The sequence below is a fragment of the Phasianus colchicus genome, chromosome 1, assembly GCF_987193195.1.
Source record: "Phasianus colchicus chromosome 1, bPhaCol1.hap1.1, whole genome shotgun sequence".
Lineage (NCBI taxonomy): Eukaryota > Metazoa > Chordata > Aves > Galliformes > Phasianidae > Phasianus > Phasianus colchicus.
This window is the reverse complement of record NC_143436.1, coordinates 49,725,109-49,741,141: the sequence shown is the minus strand read 5'-3', so window position 1 is coordinate 49,741,141 and position 16,033 is coordinate 49,725,109. Positions and strand designations below refer to the sequence as shown.

The 16,033-nt window shown below is 35.8% G+C and overlaps 1 protein-coding gene across 4 annotated transcripts in view; it reads right to left on the bottom strand.

The window, feature by feature from the left end:
• The window catches only part of UBN2 (ubinuclein 2), a 55,264-nt gene that overhangs the window by 22,886 nt on the left and 16,345 nt on the right, over positions 1 to 16,033 (bottom strand). Inside the window, exons 1-9 of one of the 4 annotated variants that reach the window (XM_031600322.2) lie at positions 15,407 to 15,569; positions 10,983 to 11,120; positions 9,846 to 9,958; positions 8,283 to 8,781; positions 4,856 to 4,926; positions 3,994 to 4,123; positions 2,529 to 2,647; positions 1,787 to 1,900; positions 278 to 421 (exon numbers count right to left, since the gene is read on the bottom strand). In XM_031600322.2, the coding sequence (XP_031456182.1) occupies positions 278 to 421; positions 1,787 to 1,900; positions 2,529 to 2,647; positions 3,994 to 4,123; positions 4,856 to 4,926; positions 8,283 to 8,781; positions 9,846 to 9,958; positions 10,983 to 11,120; positions 15,407 to 15,529 (1,451 nt within the window). In that variant the 5' untranslated portion in view covers positions 15,530 to 15,569. The other 3 variants (XM_031600323.2, XM_090141137.1, XM_031600320.2) reach the window with 3 other exon arrangements.

Genomic DNA, 16,033 nt, shown 5'->3' with positions numbered 1-16,033 from the left:
CTGGAATTAAGATTTTATCATTGATCAAGCATGATCGAAGTAGGGAATATACATACAAAGATAGAAAACAAAAAGCAGTATCTTCTTCAGACATCAAGCAGAATCATGAAGGTAATATACAAATTACATTTAGATCTAAAAAATCAATGACTTAAAGGTAAAACTTAAGAAAATATGCTTGCTCAAGCTCTTCCAGTGTTCAAAACAATCTCTCATTTCAAATACAGGTTCATAAAATAACATCGAAAGGAATAGATATAAAAAGCAGATATCTTACCTTGCCTGCATCCAACCTTTAGGCCAAAGTGGTTTCACTTCTGTTTCCATAAAGGTTTTGAGGTAATCTTCAGCAGACTGACTTCTGTTTGGCTCTAGCTCATAGCATCCTAGCTTGATCTTGACAAGATTACACAACAAAGATCTGCAGAGGAGAATACAATGAATATATTGAAACCAACTTTTCAAAAGCTCAGCACAAATAGAATGAGGAACATTGATACTGTACAGCTGCTGTTCACTGACAAGCAATTTTTTTTTCCATAGAAACAACTAACTTCAATTAAAAAAAAATCAACGATCACACAAGTTGCTACCACAACTGCTCTCCTATTCTCAGCAGACCATATAGCTCATTTCTTTTATCATTTTGTAATTAGTTTTACATCTTTGTTTCCTCATAACTGAAAAATCTTCTCTCACTTCGCTCACAATAATCTTGATCTCATTTAAGATAGATAATGTCTGAAGGCAAGTGAGATCTATTCTACGCTGAATTATTATTTCAACAGAACACTTTCTGACATGGATACTGTCCTTAAAAATATAAAAGTAGACAGAGCTAAGTAACATTGACTCTTCTGAGCCTCTTGAAATAAAAAACAGGTTAAAATACTCATTTTTAAGTATCCCTTCAAGTATCCTGGTTAAACCACAACACCAATCAGCTAGAGCTGTATTTATATATACGTAAAGCAGCATATATGATACAAAATGTAGCCACAAAAATATGTAGTATACATAATATATTCCATGAAACTTGCTTCTCTTAACATATTACAGATACAAAAAAGAAGTTCAGCAGCCCCTTTTAATAATATTTATATCTGTTCAATTCTGAACTTCCATAAGCAAGTACTAAATTAGAGGGATCTGTCTGCTTAAAAGCCTGTTATTCTTCAAATAATCTAAATAATCTAATTTTTCAGTAAAAGCTACTCTGGAAAACAGAAAGGAGAATTCAGCATTTCAGATGAATGCATTGTTCTCTTAAGAGACAACAGAATTTGTGTTCTAATGTAACAGGATGGGTTAAGATTCATGCAGTCTGGATGCTGGCTTTCCCAAGGACTGGGAAACTTGCCCAAGCTGATTTTGGCTCTCTATTCTATTGTAGCCCAAGTTTTACCACTCACTGTGTGACAGCTTTTTGTGACATCCCCAGAATGGTGTGAAGCAGGTGCAACTCTGCTTACACCTCTATTCTTTGCTTCAAAAAGCCCGTGGTTCTGTGTCCAGGAAAATTCTCCTGTATTTGGATAAAGTACATGAGCAAGCAATGAAAAAAGGGTTGGGCATGGGATGATCTTCCCTTTCAAGTTAAAGAAAAGCATGTTTACAGTGCAGCATTTTAGCTTGCCTATTTTGCCTCTTAACATTTCCCCAAACTTCTAAAAAGAATTACTTCTGATAACGATTATTTATTAAACAATACTATGTAACAATACTCTCTGCCAAGACTTTAACATGAGATCAGGAAAAAATCTTGGTGGAAAATATAGTTTCTCACCTTACTGTGTCATCCCAATGAAACTTCTTTCTGGGCCCCACAACCCTCTTTCCAGGTTTCTCATCATCATCTTCCTCTGATCCATTTTTCTCTCGTTCATCTTCTGTTTGCAACCTACATTTAAAACAATTGCTTTCTTTATAGATATACAACATACAAAATGTTTCACTGAAGAAGTACTGTGTTAGATGTTAAGTAAAAAAAGGGTCTATCTTCACTATAGTTATGCCTTCCCTGAAAGGGCAAACAATTTATCCACCCCTTCTCCTCACTGCTTCACAATCCTCCAATACAAGTGAAGACGACACACTGTATGGATCCCACCAAGGATGCTGACTCGAAGTTTAATGTAGTGCTTTCTCCTGGGAAATGCAAAGATGCTGATCAGTCTGCTAATGCTTCTCTGAGTCTAAATCAGTTAACTATGTGGGAAACAACTAAAATATAAAAAAACAGAAGAATCATGAATTTGAACACATGCTCCTATTTTCATTAGTCCAGCACATCGGAAATGCCCAGCCTCCTTCTCACAATTCACAATTTCTTTCTCTCAAAATCTATTTCATTCAGTTAACGAAATTTCTTTCTGAAGTCAGGTGATGACATCACTGAAACAATACCATATACTTTGTACAGCTGAACTAGAGCTCAATGCTTTGCTGAGCTCAGAGAATGAAGGACATGGAGACATGCTTTCAGGTAAACTCTAAAATGTGAACATGCAGATACCAGAAATACTTACTTGGCATTCTTAGCTAGGTTACGGGCCTGACAATCCTCTTGATATTTGCATAACTGTTCAGGCATGACGTTACTGACAGCTAGTTTCAACTTCTGCAGTGGTTCTCTCAAGCGGTCATCCTGTGATAAAAGAAACACCAAATTAGTCCTATCAGATGCAATATAAAAATAACTTAAGATATTTTCTCTGAAATTATTTCTCTCTCACTTCCAATAGGCTATACTGTTGCACTGAACGGCATTCAAGCATCACATAGAAAGTACTGCTGCAGGCAATAGTTAGCACTGGAAATATTAATGCATGCATTTGAAATTTCTCATACAATTAATGTAGTCTTGAGACCAGAAACGATGAAAGATAGTCACAAGGAAACAAGTCATGAACATCCCAAAACATTATAACAATCTCATTTAATAATCCTTCCAAATCAAAATATGGAATAAAACCTCAGGGAAAAAGCAAAATGACTTGACTGATGAACACTTATATTTTTTAAAAAGTATATGATGAATGAAGTCTCCAAAAACTCTGTAGTATAAGAATATCTTCAGTAATGATCAAAATGTATGTATTCAATTGCCTATGTATTAGATTATGACTAGAAGTAATTTTTTTATGTGCCACAAAGGCAAGGACTATGAATTTAAATTAGTCTCCAGATACTAAGAATTCCAAAAATTAAATTGAAATAAAGATATGTACTTCCTTGCATTTTAAATTCTCTTCCATACCTTGGAACCACATCCTGATTGGAAGTAGATTATATTTAAGGTCCCTTCCAATTCTAACCATTCTATGACTCTATGATCTTCCAACTTTGTGTTCTCAGTCCTGTTTTATATCTTGTATTATATCTTAATGCTTAATGTAGAAATAGCATATGAAATTGATTTCCTACTCAGCAGATTCTGAATTCTCACACCCTGAGATCCTCTGCAAGATCTAGTTCTGAATCTCATCTAAAGAACCATGTCAGGACCTTTCAGATCATAGAAACCTTTTTTAATTTAAAAAGAAACACACATTCTTTAAGAGGAAGGAAGCTGCAAATGAAGCAAAGTACTTGTAAGACTTAAAACCAGCATACATGCACAAATAGTACAGGCTGGTCATCTATAATCCATATACTCATTTTTTTTCCTGACACAAAAATGAATGCAACAGTAATTTTTAGTCTGTCATAACCACAGTAATTGTGGCTCTCTAGTTCTCTTACTTTTTATCTACTCTGTAAAACTATCCAGCTTACAATACAAAAGCATTTAATTCCCAAAATAGGAAAATCTAAAATACTTAAAATATTTGTCCTTAAAGCAGTGACAAGAGCAGACAAAAAAGCATTTATGCTGATCTAGCAATTGATACAGAATCTTTTCCTTGAGACAATGGCTGTTGCTCTACTCTGCTGCATTCTATCCTATTATACATATTTGACTCACACTGGAGCTACTCTCCCCCCCGTTACCTGGACATTGAGGTGTAACTTCTTCAGACGCTTTATCAGTGTGTCCTTATTGCATGGCACAAAAGCCTCAAGGTGAGAGTACACTCCATTGCGGATGGCAGGATTTATCTCCTGTAACTGTAGCTCAATACTGACAAACAAACAAGAGACAGCCAACCAGTGAGGTACTCCAAGATGAAGATGACAACTGAACAAAAACCTAATGAAGCTTCGTATGCATAACATTCTAGCTATGCATACTTCAAATAGCAGCCTGGGATATATTGTCAGATTTGTTAAACGACCTTTTTAGGAAAAAAAAGTAGTCTTAATGGTAAGAAACCATTCCAAAAAAAGACTTTCAGATGCATACTTCCCCAGCAACACTGAATGCTGCTATCCGAATTTTATTTACTCCTGCAGTTTCACATCAATATTGGTAATATTTTGGCTGCTGGTCTTCTAGAGATTACTTCTTTTTATTACTTAATATTACTAAAGATATAAAACCCTATATGTTAAATGCTCAGCTGAAGGATTATAGAATAGGAAGAGTCAGCATTTTTCTTCATGAAAGCTAAAGGTGTTTTGATTTATGAAGATGTGGGACAGCAAGAAAAAATGGCAAATTTGTCGAATTTTACACATGAAGTCAAGGACACAGGGCACTACAAAACACTTTACAGTGGAGAAAGACAGACAGATAGTCATGACAGAAATTGTATTCATATATAAGTCTCTTTACCTAATTACTAGCTCAGACTGATCTACCTTCATTGACTTTTAAGGGCTTTGTTGGAACAAACTCAACAATACTTCCTCTTCTGTACTTTTCCTTTCACCCCATTTCCAAAAAGGAAAGGTTGTACAGATAAGCACTTACTCCAGCAGAATATTATTCATGTCTTGTGTGAAAAACTTCTTCCTGCCTTCTTCATCAAACATCTTGGCAGCCTGAAAATACAGCAAAAAAGAATATTCAGAAGTTCACAGATGTCATTTTAATCTCAACATTTGTAGCTTTACTTTTACAGCTATATCATACTCTTATTTTTCAGTGAACAGCATTTCTAGGAAAAAAAATCCACTATTCTTAACTACTTAGAAAAAGTGAAGATTACAATCATACTCAAATAACTAGTGCACACAATCACTCTATTTAGAATCTGCCTGGATTGCTGATGTTTTTCCAATAACCCTAAAAAAAAAAACACTCAAGGAGTGCAGTTTTATTATCTCAGTAGTACTGATGGCTTTAAAAAAAGCAGCACTGTTTGATGCTCCTGCCTGTATGACTTGTCAACACATCACCATCCTCCAAGTATAAAAGGCTTAGTTTCTTCCTCTGTTTATGTACCTTGCCGTGTTACAGTTTTCTAGCCTTTCTTGGATCCATCTCAACCCTTCCATGTGATTTCTACAATGGAACTGTATAAGCTATGAGTATGTCTCATCCCCATTTTCTGATGCTGTTGAGCATTGTCTCCAACTTTAGACTTGGGGCGTGAAAACAGGAAAATCTTCCCCGCTAACTCTTTAGTATTTTTGTCTGGGAAGGAAGGAAAAAAGCAAGGTAACTCGTGCGTGCATTTCCTTTTATTAGAAGTTTTTCCTAATCTCTCAGGAATGCCTGTGTAGAATTCCTTTATCCTTGTTTCTTTCGCCTCGATTCTTACTGTCCACAAAGCATGGCAGCCACAAAAATGCCAACTCACTTCCCTGCACTGTTCAACAAAAACAAAACAAAAAACCAAAAAGACAAAAAAAATCAGTAAAAACTCTCTACCCTTCTTCCACTCTAGAGATCTATGGAAGTCAAGAGAAAATAAAAAACTTACAACGCTTACGGTCTTGAGACATTCTAGCAATGGGACCTGGGAGTGAATACCTGAAGAAGCTGAAAAAGTATATCCTTACAGAAATTTATGTAAATACGTTATCATCATATTGTCTGACAAATACTGTGGGCAGTCAACATGTTATGTGGCTGAGCAGCCAAATGAGAAAAGATCTAATTTGTTTTTAAAGAATTTTAGTTAGCAATTTCTGACAACATAGGTCAATATTATAAATAAATGCAAGTGTTAACTTGACAAAATTCCTTTATTACTATTAAATACTTACGGTTTTTCCTCTTTGCAACTGACCCACTTATGTTAGAAAAAATATTTTCTGAGATTGTGAACTCTATATTGCACAGTAAAATAGGAGTCTGTTACTCCATCAGAAACTGTAAAGCAGACAACTGTCTTTGATCGTTTACCATTTCAGACATGAACATATACTGTAGGCTTTTTAGCTCCTGTAAGGACTGTATTCCACTCACTACCTTTTACTGTAAAGTCATCTGCTGAGGGGATGGCACTATCTGTTTTAAGATTACTGAAGCAGTTTCTCTGCTAAAAAAACAAGAAAAGTTATAGATGTTTACAAGTGATAAGATACCAACAAGACAAGTTTGAAAGTCTTAAATCCAGTATCTTTAAAAATAATTAACACAAGGGTTATTACCTTTTAGTCTGTATAAAGTGGAAGGAAAGATGTTTTGACTTTCCAGTCCCGGGGAGATCTTAAAACAATTTCAACGTTATGTTATCATATTTAACAGTGCTTCTGGTCTTTGAAAAGGATGAAATCAGCAGACTCAAGAAGCACTGCTATCAATGTTGGGATTTTTTGTTCCACAGACAATCTTGACCGTTAGCATCACAACAGAAAACAGGCATTTTATTACCTCCCTGTTTTGTGTGCAATATTGTCCTCTGCCACAGTAATTCAGAATTACACAATTAGGGAACTAGAAGTCATTAATTTACACAGGAAGATCGGGAAGCTTTCACTGTATATAGTCAGTGGCTTCCTAAATTTTTTTAAATCTCCTACCTAGATATATCATAACTCCATTCATGGAACATAGCTTACCTTTCTTTGCATTAAAGAGCACTAAAGATGTGATTCTGATAAATGTCTGGAAAAAACTGTATAGGACCTTTTTTTTTTTTTTTTTTTTTTACTCCTTTGTCACTGATAACATGTCAGTGGCAATTTGTAGAAGGCAAGGAAGCTGCAGTCTAAGTCAATACACAGTCTAGTTCTTCCCTGAGTCTACATGTAGTATTGTCTGCTCAGCCAGCACCAAACTTCCAGAAAACACGATCACAAGTAGACGACCGTAGAATTAACTTTAATTCAGTTTTCTCTTGGAAAACCTGTCTTCCAACTAGATGGGGCTTTTTAATGAAATAGTGTGAAGTTGGGACAGGCAGCTAACACTTGCTTAATTTTGGCCTAATCCAAGTCTATGCTATTTTGCTAGAAACTTATTGAAAAATTAATGTGAAATTTTGAAGGCTGACAATCCTCTCACTCACTTTAGTGACAATTAAACCCTTATTCATATTTAGCTGTGGACATTTTAAAACAACTAAGAATATTCAATAATGTTTATATACAGCCAAGATTGAGTAACGATAACTATGATATTTAAGTAACAGCAAAGCAAGCTCTGCTGCTGTCTGTCAATATGAAGGAAACCACAGTTTAACTACTACTATAAAACTTACTCTTGAGTAAGGAAAAGCTGCACTTTATTCTGAGTAAGGAAAAACTACACTTTATTCTGAGTAAGGAAAAACTGCACAGGTAAGATCAGAATCTGGACAATAAAATAACAATTTTCTTCTCTACATTCACATAACATCCACAACTGAAATAAGGAGCATGTAATACCTTAACAGCTCTGAGCCCTTTCAGTAAGCTATGGGGATGTTTGTAAGCTGGGAATTTATCATTTTTCATGAATATTTTTTGAGACTCCATTGCAACCTTCCAGAAGAAACCATTCAGTTCTCCCCCTCCACCCCCACCTTTTAAACTGGGAAGTTCATGTAATTTGTGTTACAAAGGCAGAATTCCAGACTGACGTTAGATTGTAAACTACAATAGTATTTCAAGGCTTCCTCTTTAAAACTAGTGGAGAAGAATAAACTCATAAATATTAATAATTTAAGTAACTAATTCAAGTCAAAATTAACAGTGATATTCCCATTATGGAATAAAACATTACAATTTGTTGAACATGTTAAGATTCAGTAGAAAACCTTGTCTCCACTGTGAAACAAATACATCTCAACTATTGAGCTGCATCACCTCTAGGTCCATTTTTATCTGAGTATAAATACAACCACAATTAATTCTACATTTTTAGCATCTCAACCAGCAATTCAAGGATGACAACTCAGATCCTAAACATTCTTCCTCCTTCTTTCAGATTCTTGACTGCAAGCCGTCACTACTGAGTTCATACTTACTGTTCGAAGATCTCCAATGCGCTTTTCAAGTAGCATAGGCAGACCTTCTGGGAGGGCAGGCACCTGCTTGGGTGTCATGACCTGAGAGGTGTAGGTTGCATGAGTGACATTTCCATTTTCTCCTGACAGCTCAGATACTGGGCTGCCATCAGAAGTGCCATCAAGCAACTTGTCAAAGTCAATGTCTCCCAACATCTCCAGGGCACTTTCAGTTTCTTGCAGGAGATCACGTTCATTTGTGCTACCAAAAATGGAGAGGACAGGATCGCTGATCTTAAGATTCAAGTCAGAGATATCATTTCCTGCACTGAGAGAGGAAGAAGGAATTTTACTAGGGGTAGAGGTTGCAATAGTCACTGGAGGTTTTGGACTAGATTCCTTCTTCCTCATGGCTTCCTTCTCCTTTTGAAATTTACGGATCATGGCAGCCAGAGAGAGCGAGTCTTTATAAAATTTCTTTTTCTTCTTTTCAGACTTGTGTGAATTTAAGGCCATTACTCTGTAGAAGAAAGAAATATTTCATTAGAATGGCATGTGACTTTGTTAAAGGTGACTAAGACCTTGAAAAAAATGGGAGTTTAGAACTATTAAAAAAATTAGCAGATGGAAGCAAGTACTCCAATCTTCAGACTCTTCCACCAGCTACCTCAAACCCCTGCTTGTCACATGAGTACACAATCTTCAACTGAAGCCCAGTTTTGTTGTTGTTGTTGTTAACTATGTTACATATACCTCAAGAAAAAGTTCATTTACGCTACATCTACACTTCTCAACTTGAAGTTAGACCTGCAGTTAGATTGACACTGCTAGAACACAAACTTACCTATCAGATTCCAAAACAGTAGCAGGTTACTTAAAGTTTAGGCACACCACATATGTGTAAAAAATTCACTCCACTAAGTATTTTTACATGCAGGCTCAACATTTACATGCCACCCAAACTGAACGTTTAACCCCCAGTCCTTGTCCTTGATTAAAAAAAAAAACCAACAGATTTTCAATACCAACTGAATATCTACAATAAGATTATGTTCACTCAAGGACAGTTTTCCAGAAACCAATTAAAAATCCTATCATCGTACAAGGCTATCATCCTTCCATGCTAGCCTCAAAACACAGGAAGGTACACAAAAATTAGTAAGAAATAAGTAGAATAATCAAGCTATGTTTACAGTTTCCGAGAATAGAAATTTAGGGATAGGAAGCTATTTTTCATTAGATGGTAGAAAACAAAGATTTAATTCTTTCTATCAGAAAACTCTGGGTAGAAGAATGATAATACTATTCACAGACTCAAAATACCTGTATTTTTCATAATTGATTTTTTCTTTGATTTTTTTCCCTCATTCTCATCCCCCAAAATTTTGAAAGTTAGTCTGTAGGATGTTTATGCAAAAAAAAAAAAAAACAACCAAAAACATCCCAGACCAAAATCTATTAGCTATTAAATATGAGTTAACAATACAAAATCCTAAACAACTGCAATAGTCTCACTATGGCACGCAAATCTCAGAAACATACTTTGTATACAATTCAACATTTTATTTAAAGAAAGAAACATACCCCAACTGCTTAGGAACTTTCATTTTCCGAGGCTTCTTTTCCTTTTCCATCCCTTCATCTTTCCGCTTGCGCTTCTTCATTCCACGATCTTCACTTTCTTTTAACTTTGCTATCTACAAAACAAATTAAAGACAAAGATTCTTCCATCAAAAAACATTTCTACAGCAAGAAACATCTGATTTTTCCTTACACTTTCCAACTGGGAGCCAGAAAAAAATATCTTGATGTGTGTGAAGGCAAACAGTACAACTGGATTCATAGTAGCAATACCAGTTACTGATAATTCTCCAACATCACTTTTTTGAGGTACAGGTAGACCTGTCACATAGCCTCTCTGTGTAGCAGTCAGCTCGGAAGACCAAATTCTCCATTCTTGTACAATGCAATATGGCATATCTTTCTGGCTATTCAGATCAGTGGTCTCTCCAAACTTCTTGGCCATCCCTAGCTTACTTTTTGAGGCTGGATGGGAAAGCTGAATGGTGGAAGGGAAAAGAGGGGGTGAAAAAAAGTCTTCATACTGTGCTGTTGTTATGCAGCAACAGTCAAAACACTACTGTTTTATCAGCACAGCAGTAAGTTACAAATTCAAATCATAACACCATAAGGGCTTGTACAAAAAATATTTCAGCACACAGTACAGTACGCTTTTTGTGAAACACGCAGCATATACATACAGACATACACATACATCTTTTAATATAGCTATTTCTATGTTGTGAATTTATTTTATCAGACATTTTCTTTTAACTACTATTCTGAGTATCAAGAACATTTCAAATCCTATTTTCTACAGAATTACAAAAAAAAATGTTGGAAAAATTATGTTTTCATCTTAGAAATAAAATTCTTATATAATTAAATAGTTATGTATCACTTACTTAAGATGGATGGACAGAAATTATTAGCCTGCCTGAACAGGTGATTAGTCTTCCAAGACTGGACAGTCTGTGGGCATCCTGACTTATTTCCTAAATGCTTATGCAATAGCCACAGAACAGAGACTGCAATAAGGCAGTACTGTGTATCACTCTGCTTTCAGTCTCTTCATCTAAAGCATATAAGCATACCAAATCTTTTTTGATGCCCATCTAATTCATTGCTCACTGTATAAAAAGCATAATTAATACCACTCACTTTCGGTGGCCTATGCTTTTTGTCCTCTGCAAAATCATCATCCTCTGAGTCAGATGCCTGGCGGAACTGCAGGGTACCAGTGTTGATATAAAACCCTCCATATTTGGTTGTCAGGGACGCAGGAACCAATTCATCGTACTGGCACAAAAAAAAAAAGTTTATCATCATCACTTCAAATGTGTATGTAGTTCACTTACCAGTCCCTATACATGAATAACTATACAGAATTACATAAGCACTGCCTGTTAGCATAAATCAGGATAGTAACACTATTGAAAAGCTTACTGGACAGGGAACAGAATACTAATATCACAGAATCACCTCTGTACTTTCAATATAACACCTTGTTCTTTGACGAAAAGATTACAACATTAATGAAAGAAACAGCTCTTCTGAAGGAAGTGAAGACAGGCATGGAGGCCTTTTCTCCCTTTTGAGAGAATATTTCCAATTTCCTATCTCTGACAGCATGCTACCTTATGCTAGAAGTTAAAATCTCATGATACATAAACTATACAGACAATTATGTACCACCTGCCTATGAGCAGTTTCACTGTTTACAAGTTGATTTTGTCCTTGCAATAGGTAAGCACATTGTGAATTGTTTTTGTCTACAACAGCCTTACATCCAATAGCAGCAACATTACCGATTTAAAATGTATTTTGTAAAAATACTGCCTCTACTGATTTCACATTGCAAGTGTCATAGTTTCACTGAATATCCTTCAATTTTATCAGAGAATGCATAGTTCAAAACTAACAATGTTTTCTAAAAATGCTTCCTGTTACTCAAACATTTGTAACTGGTCCTTTAGTTATTTGGAAGTTATTTCCAGAGCTCATTTCTTGCATGTTTTCAAAAAAGATAATCTGAACAGCCATCACTCTGCAAAGGAAGAAGTCTAAACTATTTCAGAATTTTGCAAAACTGGATATTGTTTTATCCAGGAAATAGAACTGAAACAATAGATATACTTGTTTTTGTAAAACAAGCATAAAGAACTTCCTGGATTATATGCTTTGTTTAATGGAAATAGCCACAGCAACGCTCATCTTCTTCCTGATTAGTTTTCATTAATACAGGATGCTGCAGAGCACTTGGCTCAGACTGTTTCAACAAACTTTCTATTCTTTAACAACTCACAGTACCTGCATAAAAAAAACCTTTTCTTACCAGGTTCTCTGTTCGTTTGCTAAAATTGCTATGACATGTTCCATAAAATATTTTCAAAGATCTGTTAATTTCTATGACACATCTTGTTAACAACAAATGGTGAAAAACCTAAGGTGGTGAGCTTGATCAACAACAAATAGAAGCAATAGCCTGTTTAGGGGCATAAAACCAAAATGCTTAAGTGTTACAAAGTACCAAAAAGAAACTATGACATTTAAATGACTGAGAATTGGTTTCTTCCCTTCTTCTGAAGGGAAGGTGTGAGATTTTGACACATCTTAGAGATACCTACTCTGGCAGAAGAAAAATTCTACTCTGAGTTACAGCTGTAAGCAATAAAAGTTTACCAGCAAGACCAAACAATTAAGAATTAAGTAGGACAGTGAAGAGGGAAACAACGTGTTTGCTATTTTGAATAGTGAGCCAGCAGGCCTTTCACTGCTTGCCTGCTAAGAGCCAATACATCCCAGATTTCAACAGGTTGAAAAAATTACTAGGGCAAGTACGCACATTTTTATCTGCTACACCAGTAAACGGAGATCTGAGATCACTCACACGCAGGGCAACGCAGTCATTTAGCAGGTTAGTCCATTCCCCCTGCACAGATGTAATATATACTGAAGATACAACCAGAGAGAGTTTAAGAACTACAAAATTTTCACCACCAAAAGCATGAAGACAGAAGAGTTAACAAGCACTTAGACCAGAAAGTTGCATGGAACAGGCTGAATGTGGAACTATACATAGATTTTATCTGAGTAAGCAGTTAGAAATTTCACTAAGTCATCATCTTTATCTTCTTGGAATGGAAGGCTTAACATGCAGTACAGGAACACACAAAAAAATAAAAGCAGTGACAGGATCTATGAAATACCCTGAGATCACATGAAAGACTAGTGCAAGAAAGGAGGAGACTATTAAATAGACAAATTGAAAGCAAAGTGATTTAGTTATGGACTTGTCATTCACCTTAAAAGACCAGGACAATCACGCAAAGTGAACTGAAGAGTGGAGGCTGGGTAAAAGCTTCAGAGAAGCCTGATGTTTTTCCACAGGCCCTCCGAACCAGCTTCATTAAGTACAAGGAGATGAAAGGGAAAGAAAATAAATGATTATCCACAGTAGTTAATAGACATTTCCCTTTTGAGCTGACAGGGCGTGAACTGAATTGGTGAGGTTAGGGCCGTATGGGATCAAAACAGAAGCATAGAGTAGTTGCCAAGTTTGGAGGAGAAAGTACACAGTTAAAGCTGAGACTATTATTATAAGAAGTAAAGAACAAGAAAAGGGAAACACTGAGAAGACTTGGCTGCAGAGCAGTAAAGGAAGCCCTAGAGAACAAAGTAACAATTAAAGACAGTCCACAAGTAAGAAAACCATGAGTTACAGCGGGTGATTAGTATGATCGACATGACACATGGCACAAACCCTGAAAACAAACTGACCAGAAAGGCACACTTTATTCAATATAATGATATACAGACTTCCATACAGTCAGCAGCAAACAATGTCAGCAAGATGGGGAAATGCAGCTGATCAGTTAAGGCTTCAACAGCTTCCCATAAGGACTATGAATTTAGTCTGACTTCCAAAGACTTCCAAAGGCCTTTTTGATATTCATATCTCCTTAACCCTTGACGGAATTTCATTTTTCCCCCAAAAAATTTGTTTTGTCCTCAACCCACTGAACAAGGAATAAATCTAAAACTGAGTTCTACAGACTAAAGCATAACTAGTGTCTCTCATCTTCCAACCTAAGCTCACTGCTGACTAGTGCTCTAATCCAACATAAAGCTTGAATAAGATTTTATAATATACTGGCAACAGCAGGATTCAGCTTAATTTTGAAGTGTTCCTCCAGGACTCAAAAGGCATACACCTCTTGCAACTTCTAAATCTTCTGATGAAGTCTTTTCAAGATTTTGCTTTTCATTAACTTTTTCTGCAAATCAAATCAGAGCTCTTGTCTAATTCTATTATTGAATGAAATTTATTAAACTCCTTTACAATGCTTCCTTATATATTCAAAGACTGAGAATTAGAATCATCAGATACACAAACAGGATTTATGCATTGGTTCCTGTGAACAGAGGTTTGTCTCAGATTATGGAAAGAATCTGCAAAGAAAGACTGAGACTGTCTTAAATGTACATCACTATGCAAGTTATTTTCAACTTCTGTCTTATTTTCTACAGTCCTTGGACTACAGTATTATTCTTCTAGATTTGTTTCCACGTGAAAAGTAATCTAAGTGTTTCTAAAATAAATTAACTGGTTTTTATTTCTAATAAAGTTAACCAGTTTCTTCTTTGTTCCTACACTATGAAGAACTGCACAATTATATGCATTATAACCAGCTTAGTTCTGAAATCCAAACCCACAGTACACATCTTGTCTGCTTCTGTGTTCAGATATTCTTGTTACAATTCTGCTTGTTCAGTTCTTCACCAGGGAACAAGCTGTGTAATAGAAGTACACACATAAAAAGGCTTTTCAGTACTTCTGTATTAATTCCTAGAAATGAGATTTGCTGTAAATACAAGTGTTTAAAAAAAATAAAACCTGAATAGTATTTGTTGTGAAACTAGCTTTATTTGGATAAAAACAAGTAGTGACCATTTTTGTTCCTCGTTCAGCACATTTCTGAGATGGCTCTAGCCAGCTGCAGTGGGAAGTAGGGAGATCATTCACTGGGCCAGCAATAATGGAATGACAGAATGGCTTAGGTTGAAAGGGACTTTAAAGATGATCTAGTTCCTACCCCCACTGTGTGCAAGATACACAATATTATCTCAGACAAGGTTAAGAGTAAACAATCCACTGCTTTTTTAATCCAGGATTACATAGAAAACTAAGCAAAAAGCTTTGTAATGCTAAAGGATCCACTTCCACAATGGATAGGTAAGATTTTTAGTGCCTTTTATTTAAGTAGGTTGCACTGAAAGTAATGCCTTCTATTTATTTCCATGAAAACAACAACACTATTTGATAAAATTCTCAACTACAAAACAATATATTTTTTTTTAACATAGGCATCACCATTGGCTATGCATTTTCACCAGTGATGAACAAAGGCCTGCATACCTTGCTCACAAAAATATGCATGGCTTGTCTTTCACACTGCTGTCACCACTGCTGAAATGTACCATCCACTGCTGCACTGTGCTCACTTCCATTGTTTGGTCTCCATAAATGTTCAGGAAGTATCAATGAATATAAGTTTTACACACGCAGGAATTCAATGACACACCTTTATCTCAGTTGCACTTCCACACCAGACACCCTTAGTCCCTCTGCTACCATCTGTCACATGGCAACAAAATGTAACAGAACACTGGCAGGAAATACCACTAACACTCTCTTCTGACATCATGAGCCAACGTAACAAAAGACAGAAGGCATTACTTCCACAGCAGTATTTGCATTTCAGCTTAATTTATAAAGTGTATCATCACTCACGTGATTTGTTATCTATTCAACTCCATTCTTTCAGAGATTGTGCTCTGATGCACACAGAGTAATTAGTACTAGTAAAATACTGAGCTGGATTTTTAATGTAGTGCTTAATCCTTCCAGCTTTCATGTTTCAGAATAAAAAAAAAAAAGTTATGCTTTCCTTTTCCATCCGCTTAATGTGAACTACAGACTTACCACTTGCAACACTTCAAACAAATGCTGTTATCCAAGACCCTGATTTTGGCTAGTTCTAAGCCCCTTTATATTGCAGTAATAACTTATGTCTGAGTATTTTTGGAAAGCACTTAAGTTCCTGGTACTACTTAAGTATATTTCTCTACTCATGAAGATTAGCTGACCCCAGACTACCATCTACTCCTCCAGTGACTCTGACTACTTTGAAAAGTAACTTCGTACTTTC